General features: G+C 43.0%; 1 protein-coding gene across 1 annotated transcript in view; it reads right to left on the minus strand.

The window, feature by feature from the left end:
• RBL2 (RB transcriptional corepressor like 2) overlaps nt 1–26,395 on the minus strand; it is a 533,156-nt gene that overhangs the window by 388,029 nt on the left and 118,732 nt on the right. The window contains exon 8 of the mRNA XM_069216335.1: nt 1,750–1,936. Within this exon, the coding sequence (XP_069072436.1) occupies nt 1,750–1,936 (187 nt within the window). The remainder of the gene's footprint in view (nt 1–1,749; nt 1,937–26,395) is intronic.

Below are 26,395 nucleotides of genomic sequence, written 5' to 3' on the forward strand. Positions count from 1 at the left end.
GACCTTGCTGGTCCTCCTGACTGGCTCCCTACTGGAGGTGGTCACCTAAAGTGACTCCAAGTGACAGCATTATAACTAGTCCAAACAGTTTAATGAAAACATTTCTAATGTGTTGAATGTGACAATTTGTGTTCGTGGTATAGTGGAATGCTTTGATTTACTATACGTTGTAAATTCTATATTACCGGAATCCTCCAGTGGATCTTTTTCGTTATGGTGTATAAAAATACAACAAAATGTGGTCTCTATTTATAAATTGGTGTCCAATTTCTTTGGTGTCTTGTTGATTTCTTCTTCAATTGCTTTGGTGCTATTTAAATAGTTTACACTTGTTTCTTTTTTGCAAGTCTTGCTGTTCACAGTCACAGCTACCCAGGGTTCAGCTGATAGTCTGACAAACAAAACCTAGTGGTCCTAAAGGGGTAAGTAAGTATTATACAGTGAGGTTGCACAACCACACCATATAATATACCCCATTTCCTCACAGCCCCACTCCAGTGACAGGTTGAAAAGAACCTGTCTGCCACTACCACCAACAAAATCATGCTGCTTAACTCTTGGTGAGGGCAGTAGCCTTTCGCCACTATGAAGGTAGTGCTTTGGGTGCCCCTCAAGGTCCAACAAGACTGCAATCAATAAGACGCCTATATCACAGCACGTGTGTGTGTGATCCATGTTTGCCTATGACAACAAAAATCAGCATTAGGGATCCAGACATCAGTACAGTTGGGCACTCAAGGTGGGGTTACACGTCCATAATCATGCATAGGCTTTTCCATCCCAACAGGTATTCTCTCCCCCCCTCATTCCCAATTGACAGAGGCACCAGTCAGGGTTGTTCCTTATCTCCCCTCCTCTTTGCTCTTGCCATAGAACCCTTAGCAGTGTGGATTTGGTGTGACGCTCAGGTCTGGGGTTTTCACTGGGGTGGCAACAGAGAACAGGATAGTGCTCTAAGAAAGATGACATTCTTCACTTCCTCTCATGATCCTCCCACATAGGACCCAGCTTGAACCTAATGTTAATCCTTTATAGTTTTTTGGGCCAAGACCCTCCTAGTTCCACTTAAGGGTGACAGTGATGTGATGGGCTGGCAATCAGTGCTACAAAAACATAGGCTTATCATCAAATATTCGGTAATTCACTTAGCTCAACAGCCCAGCCTCCTATGGATTCTGAATATGAGACCCTTGATACTTAGAACAAGTGCGGACCTTATTAGATAGGCCATGCTTCCTCTGTGTTGGGCAGACTAGCCCTATTTGAAATGATGGTGCTGCCACATTTACTATATGCCCCTCCAGAATTTCCCTATGCTCATCCCTCAGACTTGGTTCAAGGAATGGTCTGTTAAGATTTGCTCCTTTCTCGGACAGGACCAGCACGCCCAGCTGGCTTTTGGCAAATGCGTACAGTCGCCATACTAGGGCAGAATGGGCATTGCGGATGTATGTCTAAACTACTGGGCAGCACAGATACTGGTGTTCTGATAAACAACTGACTGAGTGGCAGGTTGCATGACCCTGACTTCTACTTGGAGGTGGTGTTGGTATATCGGGAGGCTGTTGTGGGACTGCAGTGCATATTACCATATCTGCTTACAGTACCAATTTGAAACTACATATAGAGAACAATCTTGAGCCTTACATAACACTGATGAAAGGCCACATATACATGGTAAGAGTTGTAAGACTACCAAGTCCTCTACTTTCCAGACCAACAGTCCGTTACAAAAATGGAATGACTTACCTTATCAAAATGTTGCTGAAGATTGTGCTTCATTTGGGCTCTCTCTGGAGTCTCCATGCCAGACCCCGTGCCCAGGCAACGTGTTAAAGTCCCGATCTCTTGGCCTGCATCCTCCCCGAGGAATATTCTCTCATCTAAATTGCCAACAGAAAGCACATACTCTTCGTATACCTTATTGATGGATTTCCTAAAGCAGAAGATGAGACACAGGGTGATGTAGCATTATGCAGAAATCTACACTTTTATGAGTAAAAAGTTCTCATCATCTATTCAACCAGCCAAGAATTAAGAGCAGAAAAAATAACTAATGTGACAATGTTAAGAAAAAAACTAAGAAGTAGATGGTTAAATAAACATGAGGAGTAAAAGAAAATAAGCCTGAAAAAGAGAGGAGTGGAGGGGCAGCATATTGCGGATGAGGAGAGAAATTAAAGAGGAAGAAAGAGTGTCTGTGTGTGTGTGAGAGTGAGACAGGGAGGGAAAAAGAAAGACAGGAAGAAAGGCTTGCCAAACAATATATATTGAATCAGTCAATACTATGTCATGACTTGGTGTGTTGTATTACTGTGAGGAATAGTCCTGATACGTGCTTTCTACAAATGATGCAACAAGTCTATTCACTCTCTTAACTCTCCATTTGTGTTTAGGTGTAGATACAACATTGACCCATAAGCAATTCAGGAGTGAGGAAATTATATAGCCCAACACCCAGGACATTAGAATTTCCTCTCTGGACAAGAAGTTTTAATATCTACTTAGTCTCCCAGATAAGTGGAAACTCTCTACTGCCCTCTAATGGATATAAACACAGCCTCTAGATCCGCTTTTTCACATTGCAATCTGAAATTCTAGCAAATATGACTTTTATAGGAAATTACAATAACCATAATGCTCCAGGACAGAGCTCTGAGCAACAGGTAGTCAATTAGAATTAGGAAAAGGCTCCAATCTTTTCTGGTCTCCGATTGGCTGAGTTAGTACTCCACTTGGCAATGGCCTGGATGAAGGAATTTGTTTCTTGGTATGTTGGCCAAGAGAGTGAAAATAACAAAGAGGCAGGGTAAATATGACAGAGATGCACCCAGTGAAAGAAAGGAGGGTCAAGTTACCACACTTAGAGCTGAGATTTAAGTGGCCACTACAAAACTAGGTGTCTGGATTCCTGTTTGTCTTTAACAGTAGGGGAATCCAAGGGAATCTTTTCCGGAGCACCATCTAGGCCAAATGCAGAATAAATAATGTGCAAAAGACCCAAAATCATCTCTGCTAGCATAAGGACGAGCCAAGAATGAGCAACTCACAAATCTAAGGAAAAGGAGAGAAAGATTCTCGATTTACGAGTGTGTTGTTTCTGCTGCACTGTAGAAGCTCAAGAAATTGAACACTTGTCAGAAATGAAAAAAAACTAAGCAGATGAGAATCCTTTGTGTCATGCCCAGCCTTATGTGGTCTGCTAGCCATGGACTGTAGAGCCCGTCACCCTCCTGCTCTTTCAGTCTGTGAACAACAGACAGACAGCTGGTACGTCAGAGGGGAGGAGTGTTCCTTTCAAATACCTAAATAAAGGGTGCTTTTCTACTCTATCCCATTGGTGTTTTCGAGACGAGGACAGACGTGATGAAACATATGGTTTCTTTCTTCATTTTGAGGTTAGTGGTGATGTTCTCCACATCTGCCCCTCCTCCTCATCATCCCCACTTGCCTGGTCATCAATCCATGCCAGTCAGTCCCCTTCTGATCTGATCTCTGGTCTAGTAACAGAGCAGTACTTTGTCTCTCACCCCATCCTTGCAATCCTTGAACCTGAGCTTAACTTCTCATGGGCACTGTCAGACTTCCACAGACCTCTGAGAGCAGTCCAGCCTGTGCTCTCACACCCACTTCCCTCAAGTATCTGTACTCCGTTCCCCAAATTCCTCGTCCCGCTTGTGTTATGCCAACCCTTGTGCTCTTCCCAATGGCACACTTCCATTTGCCTCATATCCACCTTTTGCCTGTGCTGTGTCTCTCCTCTAGTATTTCCTTGTTTCCACTGTTAACTGCTTTGTAAGCTCATTGCCATTCTACATTGCCATCACCCTTCTGTCCCAGCCCGCTTCTCATCTTCCTGCAACATTATTCCATCTCTGAAACTACCTAGCATGCATTTCTCATTTCCAGTTTGGGCCTTACCTAGATGAAATTTAGCACCTGTGCATCACCTCTTATCAGCCCTGTTCGTCTCATCTGTCCCCAGATAGCCACATCTTGCAGGGGTCAGACTGTTGCTCTCTAACAAAGTTTTTGCAAACCATGCCCCTTCTCACACCATTCTCTCCCCAGTTATTTCAACTTTTTCCAAACATTATTAATAACAGCCTTTACAGTTGCTCAATTGAAAGATACCCCACACATTGACCTAGAAAGGATGAAAGGTGGAGTTTCCCTTCCTGGGATTTGTAACTTATGACAACACCAGTTGTCAACAGTGAGCCTTAACCCACCAAGTTACCTTGCATGTTTTTCGGTTCTGCCTCATCTCTTTCATACTTTGCCTTTATGTACCACTAACAATAGTTTAGATATATCCCTTTGTTCATATGTGCAGTCACATGCTCTCCCTCTGCACAACGATTATCTGATCTCCCTTGGCTCTCCCATTCCGTGCACTATATCATCTGTATGCCTTTTAATCCTATTGGTACCTCTGTATCCCTAATGTCCTCTAGAATTTATGCTCCATCTTTAAGGGTGCTCTTAGTCACACCAATATTTCCAATAACCTCCATCCATAACTCTGTGCCCTTGCCCTATACCTGACCTCTGCTCCATCAAAACACCTCTCATTATTTTTTTATGTAGCGTTTAGTACCACAATACTTTGATTTTTAAGTACTAAAAATAACAGATGTGACAGATGCTCAGATTAATGGTATTCCATTTACTGACGATGGAAGGTGGAGTCTGAATGCCTGGATTTCAACTCATGACCATACCAGTTATCAGCAGCAAACCGTAGCCCACTAAGGTATTTTGCCTGCTTTCTGATTCGCTTCCTTTTTCTATGCTGCATCTCTAGCCACAAGCACAAGTTATGATCTTTCAGTTTGGGCCACACCTCCAATAATTTGCTCTCCATCTGGCTGAGATAATTTATTTATGGGTTTAGAGCTTATTTATGGTTTTAAAACGCTATGAAGCACTTCTAGGTGATCTTGAAGTGTACATCTAACCTCCATTGTCTAGTAGTTCTACTTCCGATAATACATTTCCTCTTTCAACAAGGTTCCCTATTTCAATTCCATATACTTGACCACTGCTCCTTCAAGTAATCCCTCATTAAAAACCTCTTTACTTCTTACTATTACTCATTTTCCAACCTCAAGAGGGGGAAAAGCAGAGTATGTCTTTTCCAAGATCAGTAGCCTTCGATTGCAGACCACATCAGTTGTCATTAGCAAACCTTTAACAGACTGAGCCATCTAGCTGATCTGCAGATCCTGCCTCTTCTGCTTTTTAACCCTTCTCCCTATAAAACAAATAACATCTCTGTTTTCTCCTTTTGAGCTGCGGTCCAGTCATCTTCTCTACTTCTGTCCTTTATCTATTGTACTTCTATGAGCATCAGGCATGATGTAGGAGAATTTGTAACTCTCTTTCTAGCCTGGTTTCCCCCAAACCCTCAGATATTTATGTCCATGACACTACTCTTTCTTTTCTCCTAAAGTTTCCAATTTCTTCCTCTTACCTCTGTGCCCTATAACAAACCACTGCTCTCTCTCAACGTATCCATCAATGTATAACCAGGATGTCACTGTGAGTCTTTCCCACTGTCCACATGCACACGTGTAGCCAGCCCTCCAACCCTCCAACCCTCTTCCATCCTGGAAGTACACAGCAGGAGGGTCCATTCTTTCTCCCTCTAATTTGCCTGACTCGCTCACGCCCTCCTCAGTGTCATCCATGTGTTCCCTGGTATTCTCCTGACTGATGCAACAACTATGTTGCCGATTTAGCCACTCTAAGATCTGCCAAATCCAGTGTGGGTCAGTGTTGGCCTCCTTAATGACAGAGAGCCCTTGCCAGAGAGCCCTTGCTCTCACTTGTGAAATTATCTGGCTCCCCTGTGCAGCCTTTCTGCATGCAACACACCACATTTTCTATCGTGGTATTGCTGCCTTCCTTTAACCTGGTGATTTCCATCACTGGATTATCTCTCTAGGAGTGATGGTTAGCCTGTTTTTCTGCCTTGGCTTTAATCTACCTTCATTCACTATGCCCATTAACATTTGGGCTTTCTTATAATTAAAATTGCAAATGGTTGTTCTTATTTGAAAGTGTGGAGCAAATACTTTTGCTTATAATGTTTAATTGTAATTGTCTTCCCATCAATGCACAGCTTAGATTAAGCCTTTACGTGTGTCTACCTGGATCACCTCAGATTTTCACACCGTACCTTTGCAAATGGTGTTATGTTTGGGAGGGTCAGTTTGAGGGTAGTTTGGAGGGTAGCTGGAGGACAGGAAGCTAAGTGATCGAGCTAAAGTAAAGGGATTGCAGGAAGCCTTTCTGTTACAAGAGCACAAATCACAAAGATCATACGAAGAATGAGTAGTCTGTAGTGAAATATAGGAGGTCAAAAAAATTGGAGCACTTGATAAGGACGATTTTGGAGTCTAGGTGAGACAAGTTGGGATTGAGCCTTAGGTCAGAGTGAAGATGGCATAACATTTATGGACAGCAAGAACAAAAGGACAACCATGGAACTTACAGGGTAGGTGCTGTAAGAGAATTTGCAAGTCAGCTGTACAAAGGAGGGTGGGGGCAAAATGTGAGGAGGGCAATTTCACTCAGGAGGCTGCAACTGACTATTAATGTGTCTGTGCTGGCCCTCTAGCTGAAGTATGCAGAAGATGGGACAAGTGAAGTATGCAGAAGCTGGGACAAGTGAATTTCTTTACAGGACTAGATGATTTCTGTAACAATGTAATCCTTTGACAAGAACATGGTCATGGAGATATATGGAAAATGAAACTTACCTAGTGTAGATCTGTTCGTGGCAGGTAGTGCTGCAGATTCACATGCTTTGCATATGTTCGGCTCGGAGTGTTACAAGTTGTTTTTCTTCGAAGAAGCTTTTTCGAGTTACGAGATCGAGTGACTCCTCCTCTCGGTGTAAGTGTGCATGGGCATCGAGCCCTTTGTAAGACTGTTTTCCCGCAGGAGGGTGCAGTAAGGAGTGAAGAATTGTGTATGTACACATATATAGTAAGTAAAGAAGATGTCCATCCGATGTATATACATATTTACATAATAAAGTACCACAACGGCTACAGGCATCTGGGGAGGAGGGAGGGTGCATGTGAATCTGCAGCACTACATGCCACGAAAAGGTGTACACTAGGTAAGTGACATTTTCTGTTCAATGGCATGTGTAGCTGGAGATATACATGCTTTGCACAGACAGAAAAGCAGTCCCCTCCTAAAGTAAGCGGTGGCTAGCCTGTAGGAATTGGAGTAGTGTAAAATAGTGTTTTAAGCACGGCTTCACCAACATTTGCTTGTTGGCTAGACAACACATCCACACAATAGTGTTTTGTAAATGTGTGTGGCGTAGACCATGTGGCTGCTCTGCATATGTCTGCCATTGGTATATTTCCTAGGAAAGCCTTGAAGCTCCTTTCTTTTTAGTAGAATGTGCCTTGGGGGTTACTAATAGTTGCCTTTTAGCGTTAAGATAACAAGTTTGAATACACTTTACTACCCATCTGGCTAATCCTTGTTTGGAAATGGGATTACCTTTATGAGGCTGTTGAAAAGTCACAAAAAGTTGTTCAGATTTTCTAAAATCTTTCTTCTGTCTATACAATACATAAGAGCTCTTTTGAGATCAAAGAGTGTGGAGAGCTCTTTCAGCAACTGAATCTGGCTGTGGAAAGAAGACTGGTAATTCCACTGACTGATTGATGTGAAATCGGTGAGGCCATTTTGGGTAGACATTTTGGATTTGTTCTAAGTACTATTTGGTGTTTGTGAATTTGGAAGAAGGGTTCTTCTAAAGTGAATGCTTGAATCTCACTTACTCTCCTTAAGGAAGCAAATGCTACCAGGAAAGCACCTTTCCATGAGAAAAAAATTAAGTGCACAAGAATGCATGGGTTCAAATGGTGGACCCATAAGCCTTGTGAGCACAATGTTAACATTCTAGGCCGGAGCTGGTGGAGCTCTAGGTGGAATAACTCTTTTAAGGTCTTTCATAAAAGCTTTTTGTTAAGAGGAATTCTAAACATAGAGGTATGCTGTCTGTTTTGGAGGTAGGCTGGTATTGCTGTTAAATGAATTTTAATACATGAATATGCAAGATTTGCTTTTTGTAAGTGAAGCAAATCGCATACAATAACCTGTACGGATGCTTTAAGTGGATCAATGTTTTTGGATTGACAGTAATATACAAAACATTTCCATTTAGCTGCATAGCACTGCCTGGTTGTAGGTTTAAGTGCTTCCCTTAAAATGTCCACACATTCTGATGGAAGCTGTAAATATCCAAACTCTATGACCTCAGGAGCCAAATCGCCAGGTTGAGCATACTGGGATTGGGATGCCTGATTTCACCTTTGTTTTGAGTCAACAAGTCTGGTCTGTTTTTGGAACTTGTGATGTGGTACTACAGATAGATCCAATAGTGTTGTGTTGTGTAACAGTGTTGACAAGCCCATGTCGGAGCTGTGAGTATCATAGTGAGGGAAGTGTGACGGATTTTGTTGACCAGAAACAGAATTAGTGGGAGAGGGGGAAAATGTGTAAGCAAATATCCCTGACCAATTGATCCAAACAGCATTGCCCTTGGTTTGAGGGTGTGGGTACCTGGATGCGAAGCTTGGGCATTTCGCATTTTCGTTTATTGCAAAGAGGTCTATGTTTGGTGTTCCCCACATGTGAAAGTACTCTTGAATTACTTGTGGGTAAATATCTCATTCGTGTTTTCCACATGTGAAAGTACTCTTGAATTACTTGTGGGTAAATCTCTCATTCGTGCATTTGTTGCTTGCTCCTGCTTAAGAGGTCCGCTAGTTGGTTGTGTATCCCTGGGATATACTCTGCTAGTAGTTGAATGCGACTGTGAATTGCCCACTTCCAAATTGTCTGTGCTAGAAGGGACAATTGAGATGAGTGAACCCTACCTCCCCTCCCCCATTTCTGCAGATGATACATTGTTGTCATGCTGTCTGTCCTTATTAACACTTTTGTGTGTGATCTGTGGCTGAAATGCTTTTTGTGTTAAGAACACTGCTAGCAATTCCAAGTGGTTTATTTGGTAAGTCTGCTGAATTGAGTCCAATTCTCCCTGTATTGTAAGATTGTTGAGATGGGCTCCCCAACCTGTCATTGATGCATCTGTGGTGATTATAGTCTGTGGCACAGGGTCCTTAAATGGCCGCCCTTTTTATAAGTTGGTGTGATTCCACCATTGCAGAGAGTTGTAAGTCTAAGGGTCCAACAACACTAGATCATGAAGTTGACCCTGTGTCTGAGACCATTGTTGTGAAAGACACTGTTGCACGGGTCTCATGTTTAGCTGTGCATTGGGCACTACTGATATGCAGGATGCCATCATTCCCAACTGTTTCATGATAAACCTTACTGTGTAAGTTTGATTGTGTTGTAGCTGAGATATTAGAATGTGGAATACTTGAATCCTTTGTGGGTTTGGGTAGGCTAATGCTGACTGAGTGTTCAGAATTGCTCCCAGATATGGTTGTATTTGCGCTGGCTGAAGGTGAGACTTCTGATAATTGATTGTGAACCCTAGAATGTGTAGGGTATCGATTGTGTATTGTTGATAGGTTTGAATGGTGCTGGCCTTTATGAGCCAGTCGGCCAGATAGGGAAAGACATGTATATACTGTCTTCTGAGGTATGCTGCAACCGCTGCTAGTCATTTGGTAAACATCCTTGGTGCTGTTGTTACTCCAAAGGGTAGCACTTTGAATTGGTAGCGCGTGCCTGCTATCACAAACCTCAAGTATTTGCGGTGTGCTGGATGTATGGGAATATGGCAGTAAGCATCTTTTAGATCTAATGCTGTCATGTAGTCTTGTTTTTGTAACAAAGGGACGACATCCTGAAGAGTGACCATGTGGAAATGCTCTAAGAAAATATACTGATTGAGAGGTCTGGGATTGAGGATTGGTCTGAGAGTGCCATCCTTTTTTGGTATGAGGAAGTATAGTGAATATACTCCTGTTCCTTGTTGATTGATGGGTACTACCACTATTGCACCTTTGAGTAGAAGAGATTCTACCTCTTGTTTTAGCAGAACAATGTGTTCCAGAGAAAGCCTGTGTGAACGAGGGGGAATGTTTGGTGGAGTGGAGATAAGTTCTAGGCAATAACCACTATGGATAATTGACAGCAACCCATTGATGTGATGTAAGTTGTTGCCAAGGGCAGTGGAAATATTGCAGTCTTCCTCCCACAGGAGACATGTGCTGTGTGGAAATGCACTGCTTTGATGAGGTGGAGGCACCTCCTGTGGCAGTAGATTTGCCCTTACTTCTGAAATTATGTCCTCTATGGAAGCCCCCGAAAGATCCCCTGGAATAATACTGTTGTCCCTGTTTTTGTTGGGACGTAGAGGCCTCTGATGTTCGGGATTAAAACCTCCTCGGAATTGGGGCTTACGAAAAGGTGGTAGGTAAAGGACACCCATGGCCTTTGCTGTATCGGAGTCCTTTTTTTAAAAATTTCAATGGTGGTATCCAGCTCAAGTCCAAAAAGCTGTTTATTAAATGGCATATTAACGACTGCTTGCTGTATCTCAGGTTTGAATCTTGAGGACAAAACCCAGCATGCCTTCTGATCATAACACTACTATTAATTCCCCTAGCTGCGGTGTCAGCTGCGTCTAGTGCAGATCTAATTTGATTGCTGGCAATAGCTTGTCCTTCTGCCACTACCTGCTGTGCCCTTTTTTGGTGTTCTATAGGGAGATATTGAAGGAACTCCTGCATTTCGTCCCAATGGGCCCTGTCATACCTGACTAAAAGTGCTTGGAAGTTGGCAATCCTCCAATGATTTGCACCTTGAGTTGCCACTCTTTTGCCTGCTGCATCGAGTTTGCGGCTTTCTTTATCAGGGGGAGGAGCATCCCCAGTGGACTGACTATTTGCCCTTTTCCTAGCTGCACTGACCACGATGGAATAAGGTGGCAATTGTTGTGATATAAAAATTGGATCTGATGGTGCAGCTTTATATTTCTTATCCACGCTAGGTGTTAGTATCCTAGCCTTTGCCAGCTCTTTAAAAATGTTATCAGCATGTCTTAACATGCCTAGCAGCATTGGCAAACATTGGTACTGCTTATGTGTAAAGGATAGGGTGTTGAATAGGAAATCATCCTCTATGGGCTCAGAGTGCAGCTGCACATTGTGGTATGTGGCTGCTTTAGCAATGACCTGATTATAGGCTGTGGTGTCTTCCGGTGGAGATGGCCTTGTGGGATACTGACCAGGGTCATTGGATGGAATTGGGTGAGAATCGTACATATCCCATGGGTCCATATTATAAGGATTGTCACCCATATAATCCCTGTGTGAGGAGACAGGAGATTGTGCAGAAAACTGTGTGCGTGGAGGTGGTGGTGGAGTGTGAGGTGGTAGAGAAGTAGAAAGGAACGGAGAATGCGGTGCAGAAGGCTGATGCACTGTCTCAGGCTTCTCCTTGTGCTTAAATATTTTCACCAGTGAAGGGCCAGATTCCAAACCTTCTTGGAACTACAGTTTCCTCTTAGTCATAGGAGGAGGAGGGGCAATAATTTTCCCCATATCCCATTGGATCTGTATTTTCCTCTGTTTATGGTCCATGATCTCAAGAATGGACCTAATGTCTGTTGACTCCTCTGAAGATGAAATATGTTTACTTCCCACAAATGTCTGCTCCGAAAGCTTGGTAATAGACTGCTTTAAACGGGCCGAAAATGTGGTCTCTGAAGTAAATGGAAATGTTTACAGCTCTGAAGAGGAGCTTGGATGTTTCAGCTCCGAGATGGTATGTAGCCGTTTTGGTTCTGACGTGGAAGCTTCCATCTTACAACTCGATCCCAAAACCGGCGTGGCAGTCTGTTCCGTCGATTGTGTTTTGGCCTTTATCGACACCAAACACGAGGGCTGGTCGTTGAGATGTAGTTTTCAGGTCCGACCCTGACCAGCATGAAGTGGTGGACCCAAGGCCTTCTGTGGCTTTTTAAACTGTTTTTGGTGAAGGGAAGGGGCTGGTGTACTCACGTACTGTGCAGGAATAACTTGGCTGTCCCCATCTGAGTCACGGTCGGAGTCTGTGATGGAAACTGCAGTCTGCACCTGTTCCTCACCGAAAATGTTGGGCATTTGTCCTGTCAACTTTGATGCCATCTCTAGCTGTCTCGCTCTTTGATCCCGTAAAGTTTTCTTGGATCGGAAGGATTAGTACGCCTCGCAGGTTTCTTCCCTATGATCTGGAGAGAGGCAGCGGTTGCACACCAAGTGTTGGTCGGTGTAGGGGAGCTTGGCGTGACACGGAGGGCAGATTAGAAATGGAGTCTGATCCATGAGCCTGTGACGCAGTAGGCCTGAGAAGGGCGCGGGCGCCTTAAAGGGCATTTAATCGATCCCAACACTACAATCAGATCGAGTGTAGTGAGAAACGCATTTGAAAAACGATACAGATTTGAAGGAAATGATAAAAAAGATCAGATAGTACCGAACCGAGATCTACTAGAGCGAGAGGGAACACGTCCGAACCCGGCGGCGGAAAGAAAACTCCTCCCTTTCGGCTCCATTGCGCATGGGCGTCGACTCCATCTTAGATTGTTTTCCCCGCAGAGGGTGAGGTAGGAGTTGTGTATATAGTAAAGGTGCCCATGCAATGGAGTAAGTATGTATGTACATAATGTGTATAAGAATAGTATATATTTACAAATTTACAAGTTTCATTCAACTTATAACGGCTACAGGCTCCCGGGGAGGGCGCATGTGAATCTGCAGCGTCTCATGCCACGAACAGATGTACACAGGGTAAGTGACATTTTCCGTTCGATGGCATGTGTAGCTGCAGATACACATGCTGTGCATAGACTAGTAAGCAGTAATCTCCCCAAAAGCGGTGGCTTAGCCTGTAGGAGTTGAAGTTGTTTGAAATAATGTTCGTAATACAGCCTGTCCTACTGTGGCTTGTTGTGCTATTAACACATCTACACAGTAATGTTTTGTGAATGTATGAGGCGTAGACCATGTGGCTGCCTTACAAATTACTGTCATAGGTATATTCCCTAAAAAAGCCATTGCGGCGCCTTTTTTCCTAGTGAAATTCACCTTTGGTGTAATAGGTAGATCCCTCTTTGCTTTGACATAGCAAGTTTGAATACATTTCACTATCCATCTAGCAATGCCTTGCTTGGATATAGGATTTCCTGCATGAGGTTTTTGGAAGGCTACAAATAATTGTTTTGTTTTGCGAAACTGTTTTGTTCTGTCAATGTAATACATTAGTGCTCTTTTGATGTCTAACGTATGTAAGGCTCTTTCTGCTACTGAGTCTGGTTGTGGAAAAAAGACTGGGAGTTCCACTGTTTGGTTTAGGTGGAATGGTGATATAACTTTTGGTAAGAATTTTGGGTTTGTACAGAGAACCACTTTATGTTTATGTATTTGTATAAAGGGTTCTTGTATGGTAAATGCTTGTATTTTGCTTACTCTTCTAAGAGAAGTGATAGCTATCAGGAAGGCTACCTTCCAAGTTAAGTATTGCATTTCACAAGAGTGCATGGGTTCAAATGGTGGTCCCATGAGTCGTGTTAATACAATATTGAGGTTCCACGAAGGGACTGGTGGTGTTCTCAGGGGTATGATTCTTTTTAATCCTTCCATAAATGCTTTGATGACTGGGATTCGAAAAAGCGATGTTGAATGTTTAATCTGCAGATAGACAGATATTGCTGTGAGATGAATTTTAATAGAAGAGAATGCTAGGTTTGATTTTTGTAAGTGTAATAAGTAACTTACAATGTTTTTTGCGGAAGCATGTAGTGGTTGAATTTTATTATTGTGGCAGTAGTAAACAAATCTTTTCCATTTGTTTGCATAACAATGTCTTGTAGTAGGTTTCCTAGCTTGTTTAATGACCTCCATACATTCTTGTGTAAGGTCTAAGTGTCAAAATTCTAAGACTTCAGGAGCCAGATTGCTAGATTGAGCGATGCTGGATTCGGGTGTCTGATCTGTTGTTTGTGTTGAGTTAACAGATCTGGCCTGTTTGGTAATTTGACGTGAGGTACTACTGATAGGTCCAGCAGTGTTGTGTACCACGGTTGGCGAGCCCAAGTTGGTGCTATGAGTATTAGTTTGAGTCTGTTTTGACTCAGTTTGTTTACCAGATAAGGAATGAGTGGGAGAGGGGGAAAAGCGTAAGTAAATATCCCTGACCAACTCATCCATAACACATTGCCCTTGGATAGATGGTGTGGGTACCTGGATGCAAAGTTTTGGCATTTTGTGTTTTCTTTTGTTGCGAATAGGTCGATTTTTGGTGTTCCCCCAACGTAGAAAGTAATCTTTTAGGATCTGGGGATGAATCTCCCATTTGTGTGTCTGTTGATGATCTCGACTGAGATTGTCGGCTAACTGGTTTTGAATCCCTGGGATGTATTGTGCTATTAGGCAAATGTGATTGTGAATTGCCCAATGCCAAATCTTTTGTGCTAAGAGACACAGTTGTGATGAGTGTGTCCCTCCTTGTTTGTTTAGGTAATACATTGTTGTCATGTTGTCTGTTTTGACAAGAATGTGTTTGTGGGCTATCAGTGGTTGAAATGCTTTCAATGCTAGAAACACTGCAAACAGTTCTAAATGATTTATATGCAGTTGTTTTTGGTGAACGTCCCATTGTCCCTGTATACTGTGCTGGTTGAGGTGTGCTCCCCACCCCATCATGGAAGCATCTGTTGTGATCACGTATTGAGGCACTGGGTCTTGGAATGGCCGCCCTTGGTTCATTGAAGCGAGAAGTGTGTCTGGCGGTCTATCAACACTGGATCTTGAAGTTGACCCTGTGCTTGTGTCCATTGTGTTGCTAGGCACTGTTGTAAGTGCCGAATGTGTAGTCTTGCGTTTGGGACAATGGCTATGCAAGAAGACATCATGCCTAGAAGTTTCATTACAAACCTCACTTGGTAGTGCTGGTTTGGGTGCATTTTTAATATTATATTTTGGAAGGCTTGTACTCTCTGGGGACTTGGAGATGGCAATCGCTTTTTGTGTCGAGTGTTGCTCCCAAGTATTGTTGTATTTGGGACGGTTGTAGATGTGATTTTTGGTGGTTTATAGAGAACCCTAGTTTGTGTAGGGTTTCTATAACGTATTGTGTGTGAAGCAGACACTGTTGTTGAGCGCTGGTTTTTATTAACCAGTCGTCTAAGTAGGGGAATACGTGCATGTGCTGTCTCCTTATATGAGCGACTACTACTGCAAGGCATTTTGTGAACACCATTGGGGCTGTTATTATCCCGAATGGCAACACTTTTAACTGGTAATGCACTGCCTGTATTACAAACCTTAAGTATTTCCTGTGAGAAGGATGTATTGGTATATGGAAATATGCATCCTTTAGATCTAACGTTGACATGTAGTCCTGTTGTTTGCGTAAGGGAATCACGTATTGAAGTGTTACCATGTGGAAATGATCTGATCTGATGTAGAGATTCAGAGTTCTGAGGTCTAATATGGGTCTCAACATTTTGTCTTTCTTTGGAATTAGGAAGTACAGGGAGTAGACACCTGTTCCTTTTTGATGTTTGGGCACTAGTTCTATTGCTTGTTTTTGTAACAATGCTTGAACTTCTAGCTGTAAGAGGTCTAAGTGTTGCTTGGACATGTTGTGTGCTCTTGGGGGCACATCTGGTGGGAAATTTATGAATTCTATGCAATAACCATGTTGGATAATGGCTAGGACCCATGCATCCTTAGTTATGTTTGCCCAGTTGTGGTAGTATGCGGTAAGTCTATCCCCCACTGGTATTGAGCGGTGAGGGTTTGTGACATTGAAGTCACTGTTTGGTTTGAGGGGTTTTAGGGCTTTGGAATTTCCCCCTTGCTTTTGGGAATTGTCCACCCCTGTATGTTCCTCGAAAACCACCTCTTTGGTACTGGCCCTAATATGTGGGTCTGGCTTGTGAGGTGGAAGGCTCTGTGGTTTGGGCACGAAAACCCCCTCTAAATTGTTGCTTTCTAAAAGTGCCTCTGTTTTGTGGGGAGTAGAGCGCGCCCATGGCTTTGGCCGTGTCCATGTACTTTTTGAGCTTTTCGATTGCCGTATCCACCTCCGGCCAAAACAATTGTTCTTGGTTGAATGGCATATTTAGCACAGCTTGCTGGATTTCCGGCTTAAAACCTGAGCTCCGTAACCATGCGTGCCTGCGAATGGTTACCGCAGTGTTCACAGTCCGAGCTGCTGTGTCTGCCGAATCCATTGCAGACCTTATTTGGTTGTTGGAAATCGCTTGTCCTTCCTCAACAACCTGTTGGGCACACTTTTGGTGTTCCTTGGGCAAGTGCTGTATTATATGTTGCATCTCGTCCCAGTGTGCCCTGTCGTAGCGAGCCAGTAGAGCCTGCGAATTGGCAATCCGCCATTGATTGGCTGCCTGTGCTGCCACCCGCTTGCCTGCAGCATCGAACTTCCGACTTTCCTTGTCGGGCGGTGGTGCGTCTCCTGACGATTGGGAGTTTGCCCTTTTCCTGGCTGCTCCCACGACCACTGAATCTGGTGTCAGTTGCTGCGTTATAAACACAGGGTCCGTTGGGGGAGGTTTATATTTCTTCTCCACCCTAGGCGTGATGGCTCTGCCTTTCACTGGGTCCAGGAACACCTGCTTGGCATGCTTTAGCATGCCTGGGAGCATTGGCAAACTCTGATAAGAGTTGTGAGTGGATGCCAAGGTATTAAATAAGAAGTCGTCTTCTAACGGCTCCGCATGCATTGCTACATTATGGAAAGTAGCTGCCCTTGATACCACCTGCATATATGCAGTGCTGTCCTCTGGTGGTGACGGCCTTTCTGGGTAGCAATCGGGTCTGTTGTCAGAGACCGGTGCATCATATAAGTCCCATCCGGGTCATCTTGTGTCATCCCCGTGTGTGTTGGCGACTGCATTGGGGGTGTTGCTACCGGGGACAGATGTGGTGAGTGCAGTGGTGAAGTCTGTGGCAAAAACCTTGGTGGTGTTTTGTCTCTTGCCACTTTTGCTTTTGGCTGCATTTCCGCTTCTTGGAATGCTAGCTTTCTTTTCATTTTGATTGGTGGAAGACTTTGAATTTTACCAGTCTCTTTCTAGATGTGCAGCCTCCTTTGAGTATGGTCTGGCTCTCCCATACCTAATTCCTGCTCAAATCTGTGCCCCTGCATTTGGCTGGAAAGTCCGTGCTCTTCTGTGTAGGAGCCTGTTTTCGGCTCCGAGGCTGCATGTTTCAACACCGAAGGTTTCGGTACGCTCTTTTTCAGCTCTGAGGAAACCTTTTTAATTTTGGGAGTGTCGAACTCTCGGCGCCGAGTTGTTTCGGAGCCGGTATCTCGACCGGAGTCGGATGTATTCAGCTCTTGGGAGGCCTTTTACGGTGCCGATGTTTGGTCACCGTGTTTTCGGGTTAAGCCATGGCCTGTTGGCGGTGGCATCCCCTTGGCCTTTATAATTTTCGAGTGAGTCTTGGCCAGGGCAGATTTACTCACAGTTTTTGGCTGCGCCCTCGGCTGCTCAGTTTCGGGGTCGTCCGAGTCTGATTCGTGAATGGAGAATCTCTCCTCTTCTTCGACGTCGATCTGTTCGGCCAGTGTCGACGCCATCTGAAGTCTTCTGGCTCTTCGATCGCGTAGGGTCTTCTTTGATCAAAATGCCCGGCAAGCCTCGCAAGTATCCTCCCTGTGTTCTGGTGATAGACACAGATTACAGACCATGGGCCTGATTCTAACTTTGGAGGACGGTGTTAAACCGTCCCAAAAGTGGCGGATATACCACCTACCGTATTACGAGTTCCATAGGATATAATGGACTCGTAATACGGTAGGTGGTATATCCGCCACTTTTGGGACGGTTTAACACCGTCCTCCAAAGTTAGAATCAGGCCCCATGTGTTTAAAAGTATACTTTGCGTGGCAATTCGAGCAGAAGCGGAAGGGGGTCCAGTCCATGAGTTTTGAAGATGGACGCGGTCGGGCCAACTAGGCCCCGCTGAAGAGTGGAAGCCCCGAAGGGCCGCCGGAGAGCTTCTTTTTTCGGTGTTGATGTACTAACACTAAACCGGTACCGAGCGCGAACAATACAGTCGAATTTTCCAATAACTAGCTAACTTTCCCGATTCGAAATACGGAGCGAAGAGGAACACGTCCGAACCCGATGGCAGAAAGAAAACAATCTAAGATGGAGTCGATGCCCATGCGCAATGGAGCCGAAAGGGAGGAGTCCCTCAGTTTCGTGACTCGAAAAGACTTCTTAGAAGAAAAACAACTTGTAACACTCCGAGCCCAACACTAGATGGCAGGATAATGCACAGCATGTGTATCTGCAGCTACACATGCCATCGAACATATATATATCTATGGAAAATGTCACTTACCCAGTGTACATCTGTTTGTGGCATGTTCTGCTGCAGATTCACATGCTGTGCATATCGATTCCGACATCTTGTGTTGGGCTCAGAGTGTTACAAGTAGTTTTTCTTCGAAGAAGTCTTTTAGAGTCACGGGATCGGGTGACTCCTCCTCTTCGGTTCCATTGCGCATGGTCATTTACTCCATTGTTAGATTGTTATCCCGTAGAGGGTAAAGAAAGGGGTGATAGAGTATATAAGTGAAAAAAGAGATGTCCATGCAAATGTAAATGTATATGCATATGAACAAATGTGGCTTCTAGGGAGGATGCATGTGAATCTGCAGCAGAACATGCCACGAACAGATGTAGACTGGGTATGTGACATTTTGCGTTCAATGGCACGTGTAGCTGCAGATACACATGCTATGCATAGACTACAAAGCAGTTTGTCCTCCCAAAATAGCGGTGGCAAGCATGTAGGAGTTAAAGTTGTTTGAAATAATGTTCTTAGAACAGCTTGTCCTACTGTGGCTTGTTATTGTGATAATATGTCCACACAGTAGTGTTTAGTAAATGTATGAGGTGATGACCATGTAGCTGCTTTACATATTTCAGCCATTGGTATATTTCCTAAAAAAGCGATTGTTGCACCTTTCCTTTGTGTAGAATGTGCTTTAGTGGTGATTACAAGTTGTCTTTTTGCTTTGATATAGCATGTTTGTATGCAACTTACAATCTATCTTGCTAAACCTTGTTTTGATATAGAATTGCATGTATGTGGCTGTTGGAAAGCCACAAAAGTTGTTTTGTCTTTCTTAATTGTTTAGTTCTGTCTATGTAGTACATTAGAGCTCTTTTGAGGTCTAATGTATGTAGAGCTCTTTCTGCCACAGAATCTGGCTGTAGGAAGAAGACTGGCAGTTCCACTGTTTGATTGATATGAAATGGTGAGACTACTTTTGGTAGAAATTTAGGATTTGTTCTTAGTACAATTTTGTGTTTGTGTACTTGGAAGAAAGGTTCCTCAAGAGTAAAAGCTTGTATTTCACTTACTCTTCTTAAAGAAGTAATTGCCACTAGGAAGGCAACTTTCCATGTTAGAAATTGAATTTGTCAAGAGCGCATGGGTTCAAAAGGTGGTCCCATAAGTCTTGTAAGCACTATATTTAGATTCCAAGATGGAACTGGTGGTGTTCTTGGTGGAATGATGCGTTTTAAGTCTTCCATAAAAGCTTTATTGACAGGAACTTCAAATAAAGAGCTATGCTGAATAGTTTGTAAATATGCAGATTTTGCAGTAAGGTGTATTTTTATTGAAGAAAATGCTAAATTTGATTTTTGCAAATGAAGTAAATAGCATACAATATCTTGTATTGATGCTGTAAGAGAATCTATATTTTTAGATTGACAGTAATAGACAAATATTTTCCATTTGTTTGCGTAGCACTGTCTAGTAGTGGGTTTTCTTGCTTGTTTAATAACTTCCATACATTCTGAGTTGTAAATATCCAAATTATATTACTTCAGGAGCCAAATTGCTAGATTGAGAGCATTGGAGTTTGGATGTCTGATTTGACCTTTGTTTTGTTTTAACAGACCCGGTCTGCATGGGAGTTTGGAGTGTGGTACTACAGATAGATCTAGTAGTGTTGTGTACCATGGCTGACGTGCCCATGTTGGTGCTACGAGTATCATGTTGAGTGAAGTTTGACACAACTTGTTGACCAGAAATGGAAGGAGTGGGAGATGGGGAAAAGCGTAAGTAAATATCCCTGACCAATTAATCCATAAAGCATTGCCTTTGGATAGGGGATGTGGGTGTCTGGATGTGAAGTTTTAGCATTTTGTGTTTTCGCTTGTTGTGAATAGATCTATGTTTAATGTTCCCCCCTTTTGAAAGTACTTTTGAAGTACTTGAGGATGAATCTCCCATTTGTGTGTTTGTTGGTGATTTCTGCTGAGAATATCTGCCAACTGATTGTCTATCCCTGGAATGTACTGCACTAATAGATTCATTTGATTGTGAATTGCCCATTTCCAAATCTTTTGGGCTAGAAGGGACAGTTGGGATGAATGCGTCCCTCCCTGTTTGTTGAGATAATACATGGTTGTCATGTTGTCTGTCTTTATAAGAACATTCTTCTGTGTGATAAGAGGTTAAAAGGCTTTGAGGGTCAGAAACACAGCTAATAACTCTAAGTGGTTTATGTGTAGCTGTTTCTGTTTGACATCCCATTGTCCTTGAATATTGTGATTGTTTAGGTGAGCGCCCCAACCAATCATTTATGCATCTGTTGTAATTATGGTTTGAGGTACAGGGTCTTGAAACGACCGCCCTTTGATTGAACTGCTGCAATTCCACCACTGAAGGGACATATGTGTTTGGCGGTCTATCAACACTAGATCTTGAAGTTGAGCATGTGCCTGTGACCATTGTTGTGGAAGGCACTGTTGTAAGGGCCTCATGTTGAATCTTGCATGTGGAACTATTGCAATGCAAGACGCCATCATTCCTAGGATTTTCATGACAAATCTTACAGTGTATTGTTGATTTGGTTGTATAAGTGGAATTAGATTTTGGAAAGCTTGTATCCTTTGTGTATATGGATACGCTAGAGCTTGTTGAGTATTCAGGATAGCACCTAAATACGGTTGTACTTGTGCTGGTTGAAGGTGTGACTTTTGATAGTTTATAGAAAAACCTAGGGTGTGCAGGGTTTCTATTACATAACATGTATGATTTTGGCATTGTATACGACTGCTTGATTTTATTAGCCAATCGTCTAGATATGGAAAGACATGGATATGTTGTCTTCTAAGGTAGGCTGCTACTACTGTTAAGCACTTTGTGAATACCCTTGGAGCTGTTGTTATGCCGAAAGGAACACTTTGAACTGGTAGTGCTTTCCTTGAATGACAAACCTGAGGTATTTTCTGTGAGCAGTATGGATGGGTATGTGGAAATACGCATCCTTGAGGTCCAAGGCTGTCATAAAATCTTGTTTTTGTAGCAGTGGGATAACTTCTTGCAGAGTTACCATGTGAAAAGGTTCTGATAGGATGTACAAATTGAGGGGCCTGAGGTCTAATATTTGGCCTGAGGGTGCCATAGTTTTTGGGAATTAGATAGTATAGTGAATAAACTCTTGTTCCTAGTTGAGACAGTGGAACTAACTCTATTGCTTGTTTGAGTAGCAGAGATTGAACCTCTTTTTGTAACATAATTATATGTTCTGGGGTTAACTTGTGATACCTTGGTGGAATATCTGGAGGAGTGTTTATCAATTCTAGGCAAAAACCATTGCGGATAATTGATAGCACCCAGTTGTCTGTGGTGATATTTTTCGAATGTGTGTGGAACTGCTGTAGTTTTCCCCCCACAGGAGACTTGTGGAGTGGAAGGGATTGAGGGAAGTCACTATTTTGGCTGTGGTGCAGGCTGTTTAGAGGTTTGGAATTTACCTCTATTTCGAGAGTATTGTCCTCTATATGTGCCTTTAAACCACCTCGCTGGTACTGGGTTTGGTAAGTTGGTTTTGTTTGGGAAGTTGATGACTCTGAAGGTTGTGGTCTGAAACCTCCTCAAAACTGAGGCTTACTAAATGACCCTCTATATGGTGTAGAATAGAGTGCACCCATTGCCTTGGCTGTGTCTGAGTCTTTTCGTAGTTTTTTTATTGCTGTGTCTACCTCTGGCCCAAAAAGATGTTTCTTATCAAAGGGCATGTTTAACAAAGCCTGTTGTATTTCTGGTTTAAAAACAGAGGAGCGAGCCATGCATGTCTACGAATAGTGACTGCTGTGTTCACACTCCTTGCAGCGGTATCAACTGCATCAAGGGCAGATCTTATTTGGTCGTTACTAATAGCTTGCCCTTCCTCTACTACCTGTTGCGCCCTCTTCTGGTGCTCTTTTGGGAGATGTTGTATGATATGCAGCATCTCATCCCAATGGGCTCTATCGTAACGAGCTAACAGTGCCTGGGAATTAGCTATCCTCCATTGGTTTGCTGCTTGAGACGCAACTCTCTTTCCTGCAGCATCAAATTTTCTGTTTTCCTTATCAGGAGGGGGTGCATCTCCTGACAACTGACTATTCACTCTTTTCCTTGAGCTCTAACCACTACTGAATCAGGTGGCACTTGATGGGTGAAGTAATCAGGGTCAGAAGGTGCAGGTTTATACTTTTTCTCTATTCTAGGCGTTATTATTCTTGCTTTCACAGGCTCATTCAAAATTTGGTCTGCGTGTTTTACCATGCCTGGTAGCATTGGGAGGCATTGGTACCTAGAATGGGTTGAGGATACTGTATTAAACAAAAAGTCTTCCTCTAGTAGTTCTGTGTGCATTGTAACCCCATGATAGGCTGCAGCCCTGGCTATCACCTGATTATACACTGTAGTATCTTCAGGTGGAGATGGTTTAGAGGTTAGGTGTCTGGGTCGTTGCTTGGGATGGGATCAGGGTCGTAAAGGTCCCATGGATCAACAGTGTCTTGTTGTGAGTCAAAAGAATGCGTTGGAGAATGCATTGGTGTAGGACTTATTTGAGGAGAGGTAGGTAGGTGTGGAGAATGAGGAGGAGAAGATTGAGGAGGTGCTGGCTTCTCTTTTTTGTTTTGGCACTTTAGCTGAGGGCTGTGTAGTGTCCAATCCCTCCTGAAATGCAAGCTTTCTCTTTGTTTTTAAAAGAAGTGCTGTGATGATTCTCGCTGTTTCTTTATGGATGTGTATCCTAGACTGTCTCTCATCCATAATTTGAAGGATTGGTTCAATCTCTGTCTCTTCCTCAGAGGTTTTATGGCTTTCTCGCAGTCTTTTGGAAAGTCCTTGTTACTCTGTATAACCTGCCTTTTTCGGTTCCGAAGTGTGATTTTGTTTCGGGATCGAAAATGATGAGGAAGGTCTCGGTTCCGAAACAGTTTTTCTAATTTTCGACTCCGAAAATTGTTGTTGTCTACTGGAGTCTGAAATGGAGCTTTTAATAGTCTTTGTCGCCTCCCAAGTCTTCGGAGGCGTGGCCTTGTTCGGTGCCGAACCCGAGGATCGGTCATCGACTGTCTTTTTTCGGGCCGAGCCATGGCCTTCCGGCAGTGGCGTACCCAAGGCCTTCTGTTGTTTCTTATGTGAGGATGCAGGGGAAGACGTACTCATATGCTGGCCGGCTGTGACGGGTCTGTCTTCCTTGGATTCCTGCTCCGACTCTGTGTTTTGGATTGAGACTGCTGTCTGCATTTGTTCCTCTTCTGTAACATCGAAATGTTCTCCACTTTTCAATGCCATTTCCAGCCTTCGTGCTCTTCGGTCCCTCAGAGTCTTTTTTGATCAGAACGATCAACAGTCCTCGCAGTTTTCCTCCAGACGGTCTGGAGAAAGGCAGAGGTTGCAAACCAGATGTTGGTCTGTGTATGGGTACTTAGCGTGGCACCGAGGGCAGAATCGGAATGGAGTCCGATCCATGAGTCTCTCCACACAGTCGAACAAAATAGGCTTGAGTTGGGCAAGCGCGCCCCGAAGGGCGAACAGAGTTGTTTTCCGACGGTACTGCTGTTTCGATGGAAGATGAATAACGCAATCGATACAATTCCCACGAAAAGTAAGGTTTTATTTTTTTTTAGAGTTTTCCGAATCGAAATCTCGGAGCGAGAGAAAACACGTCCGAACCTGACGGCGGAAAGAAAACAATCTAACAATGGAGTAAATGACCATACGCAATGGAACCGAAGAGGAGGAGTCACTCGATCCCGTGACTCTAAAAGACTTCTTTGAAGAAAAACAACTTGTAACAGTCCGAGCCCAACACTAGATGTTTGAATCGATATGCATAGCATGTGTATCTGCAGCTACACATGCCATCGAACATATATATATATATATATATATATATATATATATATATATTCAAGAATGCTCACTACCACCCGGAGGTCTTTGAAATACTTGACGTCCTATCTTCTCACACAACCTACCTATGAGGCTCAACTTTCTGCTTGGACAACCCATAGTATGATAATGCCACAAATAAAAATAACATGCACCTGACCTTGGGCTGACTAAATTTCACTCCTACTACTAGGGCACAGTGCGGTGAATGAGCTGTTCACAAAAGTGACTTTGGAAATTTAGAATGTGGACAACTTATTCAGGGCTTTCTTGCTTGACTTTCAGATTAAAGTAAGAAGGTATTAACCTCAACAGACTGGGAAGTTATCAGTGGTGTGTGCTTTCTGTAAGGCCTCATAGCATTATGGTTAGAGGCAGGCCTTGTATTTTACACTTCTCTTTATACCACCAAGTTTAGCAGTAAAATACAATTCTTAAAGAGGTAATCTGGGCAGCAGACTTGGATGCTAATCTGACCTCGTATTGCTCTCTTAAACTGCACCCAACAACTTTAGTCTTTGGAAAGCAGCTTGATATTAAAGTCTAAGATAACAAAGACCCATAATGAGTAAAGTGAATTAAAAGGAGACTCTTGACATTGAATTACAGCACATTACCCTAAGTGTTTCACAACACATCTTCACACACAAGTAAAAGCAATACATTTGTAAAAACATCCCTAAATAAATATGTGTTTTCTATCCATTTTGCACACAACAGTGTTTTTTGCTTCAATTTTTCACTCAAAATCAAATTTAAGTAGCCACTGTGTATTTCCTTATGGCATTTGAAATGACTGAAGGGTTCATTTACACTGGAATTCATATCTGAACGAGCTAAACATCTTAAGCAGGCAAGCACTAAGTGTGAATGAATTACCCAAAGGTTTACAAACCAAGCATGGTTTTAAAGCATCTTTTATGTTGAGGGACAACAGAAAATGCATACATTTATTTTTGTCCTTAGTCATAATCACATTGTTTTCTGACCTCAGTTTTAATGTCAAGATTACAAAAGGTCACAACGTAGTAATCATTTCGCCTTCCAAGGATTGCTTCTTTGCAACAAGCATGAACCTCGAGGTAGCAAGTCTTTAGCTACTTGCTATGGAATAAATCTCATTTTACCCGCAGAGGTGCTGTAGTACACTATGATGACATACAGCCACACTCTAATACGGATTGTTCATACAAAACCAAAGTGGCCACAACAACTCCAGCTAAATTATTCTGCATTTTTCTGTAGGCATGTCACCAACTCACAGCTCAAACCTATTATAGACATGGACTGAACCTCATTGGAAAAAAAATATATCTTTTAAAGAATTACAAGACTGACTAAAAAGAAAATAGCATAAATGGGTTGTGTTGTCATAGGGGAAGGGAATGTAAAAGGAGGATTAAAGAAGAAAGGGAAAGGAGCCACACCACACTCCTCACAAGATAGAATTTGAGAGGGGGTATCAAAGTAAAGTTAGGAGTCAGATGCTAAACAGGGACGAGCCAGTGAAAAATAAAACAAATGTAAGACAGCATAACAGGACCAGGGGGAAGAAAGTGGGGAGACAAGATATGTCAGGAAAAGCATAAGGAAGCAGCAAAACGTTGCCTAAAAAGCTCTTAAAATTGTAAGGAGAAACTGCAACAACTTTGGTGGGACAGCCACAAATTAAAGAAAATGGGGGAGGGGGAACAGGAGAATAAAATGGGCAGCAGAAAAAAATAGGAAGAAGAAGCAGAATGTAGAAAAACTTAATATTTTTCACCAAGAATGGCTTTTAGCAGGTTAGTTTTGTTAGATTGGTAACTTTCATTCAGGTTGAAAAATTAGACAAAGAGGGTTAAATCAGGTGTAGTCCAACAGGAATGGCCATACCATCTAGAACTGGAGGTAATCCGTTGGGGACGCTGCGGGAAAGCGTCCTGGAAAGGCTGCTAATCACGGGTCTCCCATGGGAGACTGTTAGAGAAAGCTATTTAGGAATCCGGGTAGCTCCAAAGGAATTGGAGTCAACAAACTTGAATGCGGGATGGCTAGTGGATGGCCTTGGCCAGACTATTCGGTTTTGGAAGATGCTGCCCTTTTCCCTCATGGACAGGGTTGCCTTGATTAAAACTGTATTACTGCTGCAATGACTCTACACGCTGCAGGGCTTGCTGCATGAGATC

This window comes from Pleurodeles waltl, chromosome 12, assembly GCF_031143425.1.
Source record: "Pleurodeles waltl isolate 20211129_DDA chromosome 12, aPleWal1.hap1.20221129, whole genome shotgun sequence".
NCBI classification, from domain to species: Eukaryota; Metazoa; Chordata; class Amphibia; order Caudata; family Salamandridae; genus Pleurodeles; species Pleurodeles waltl.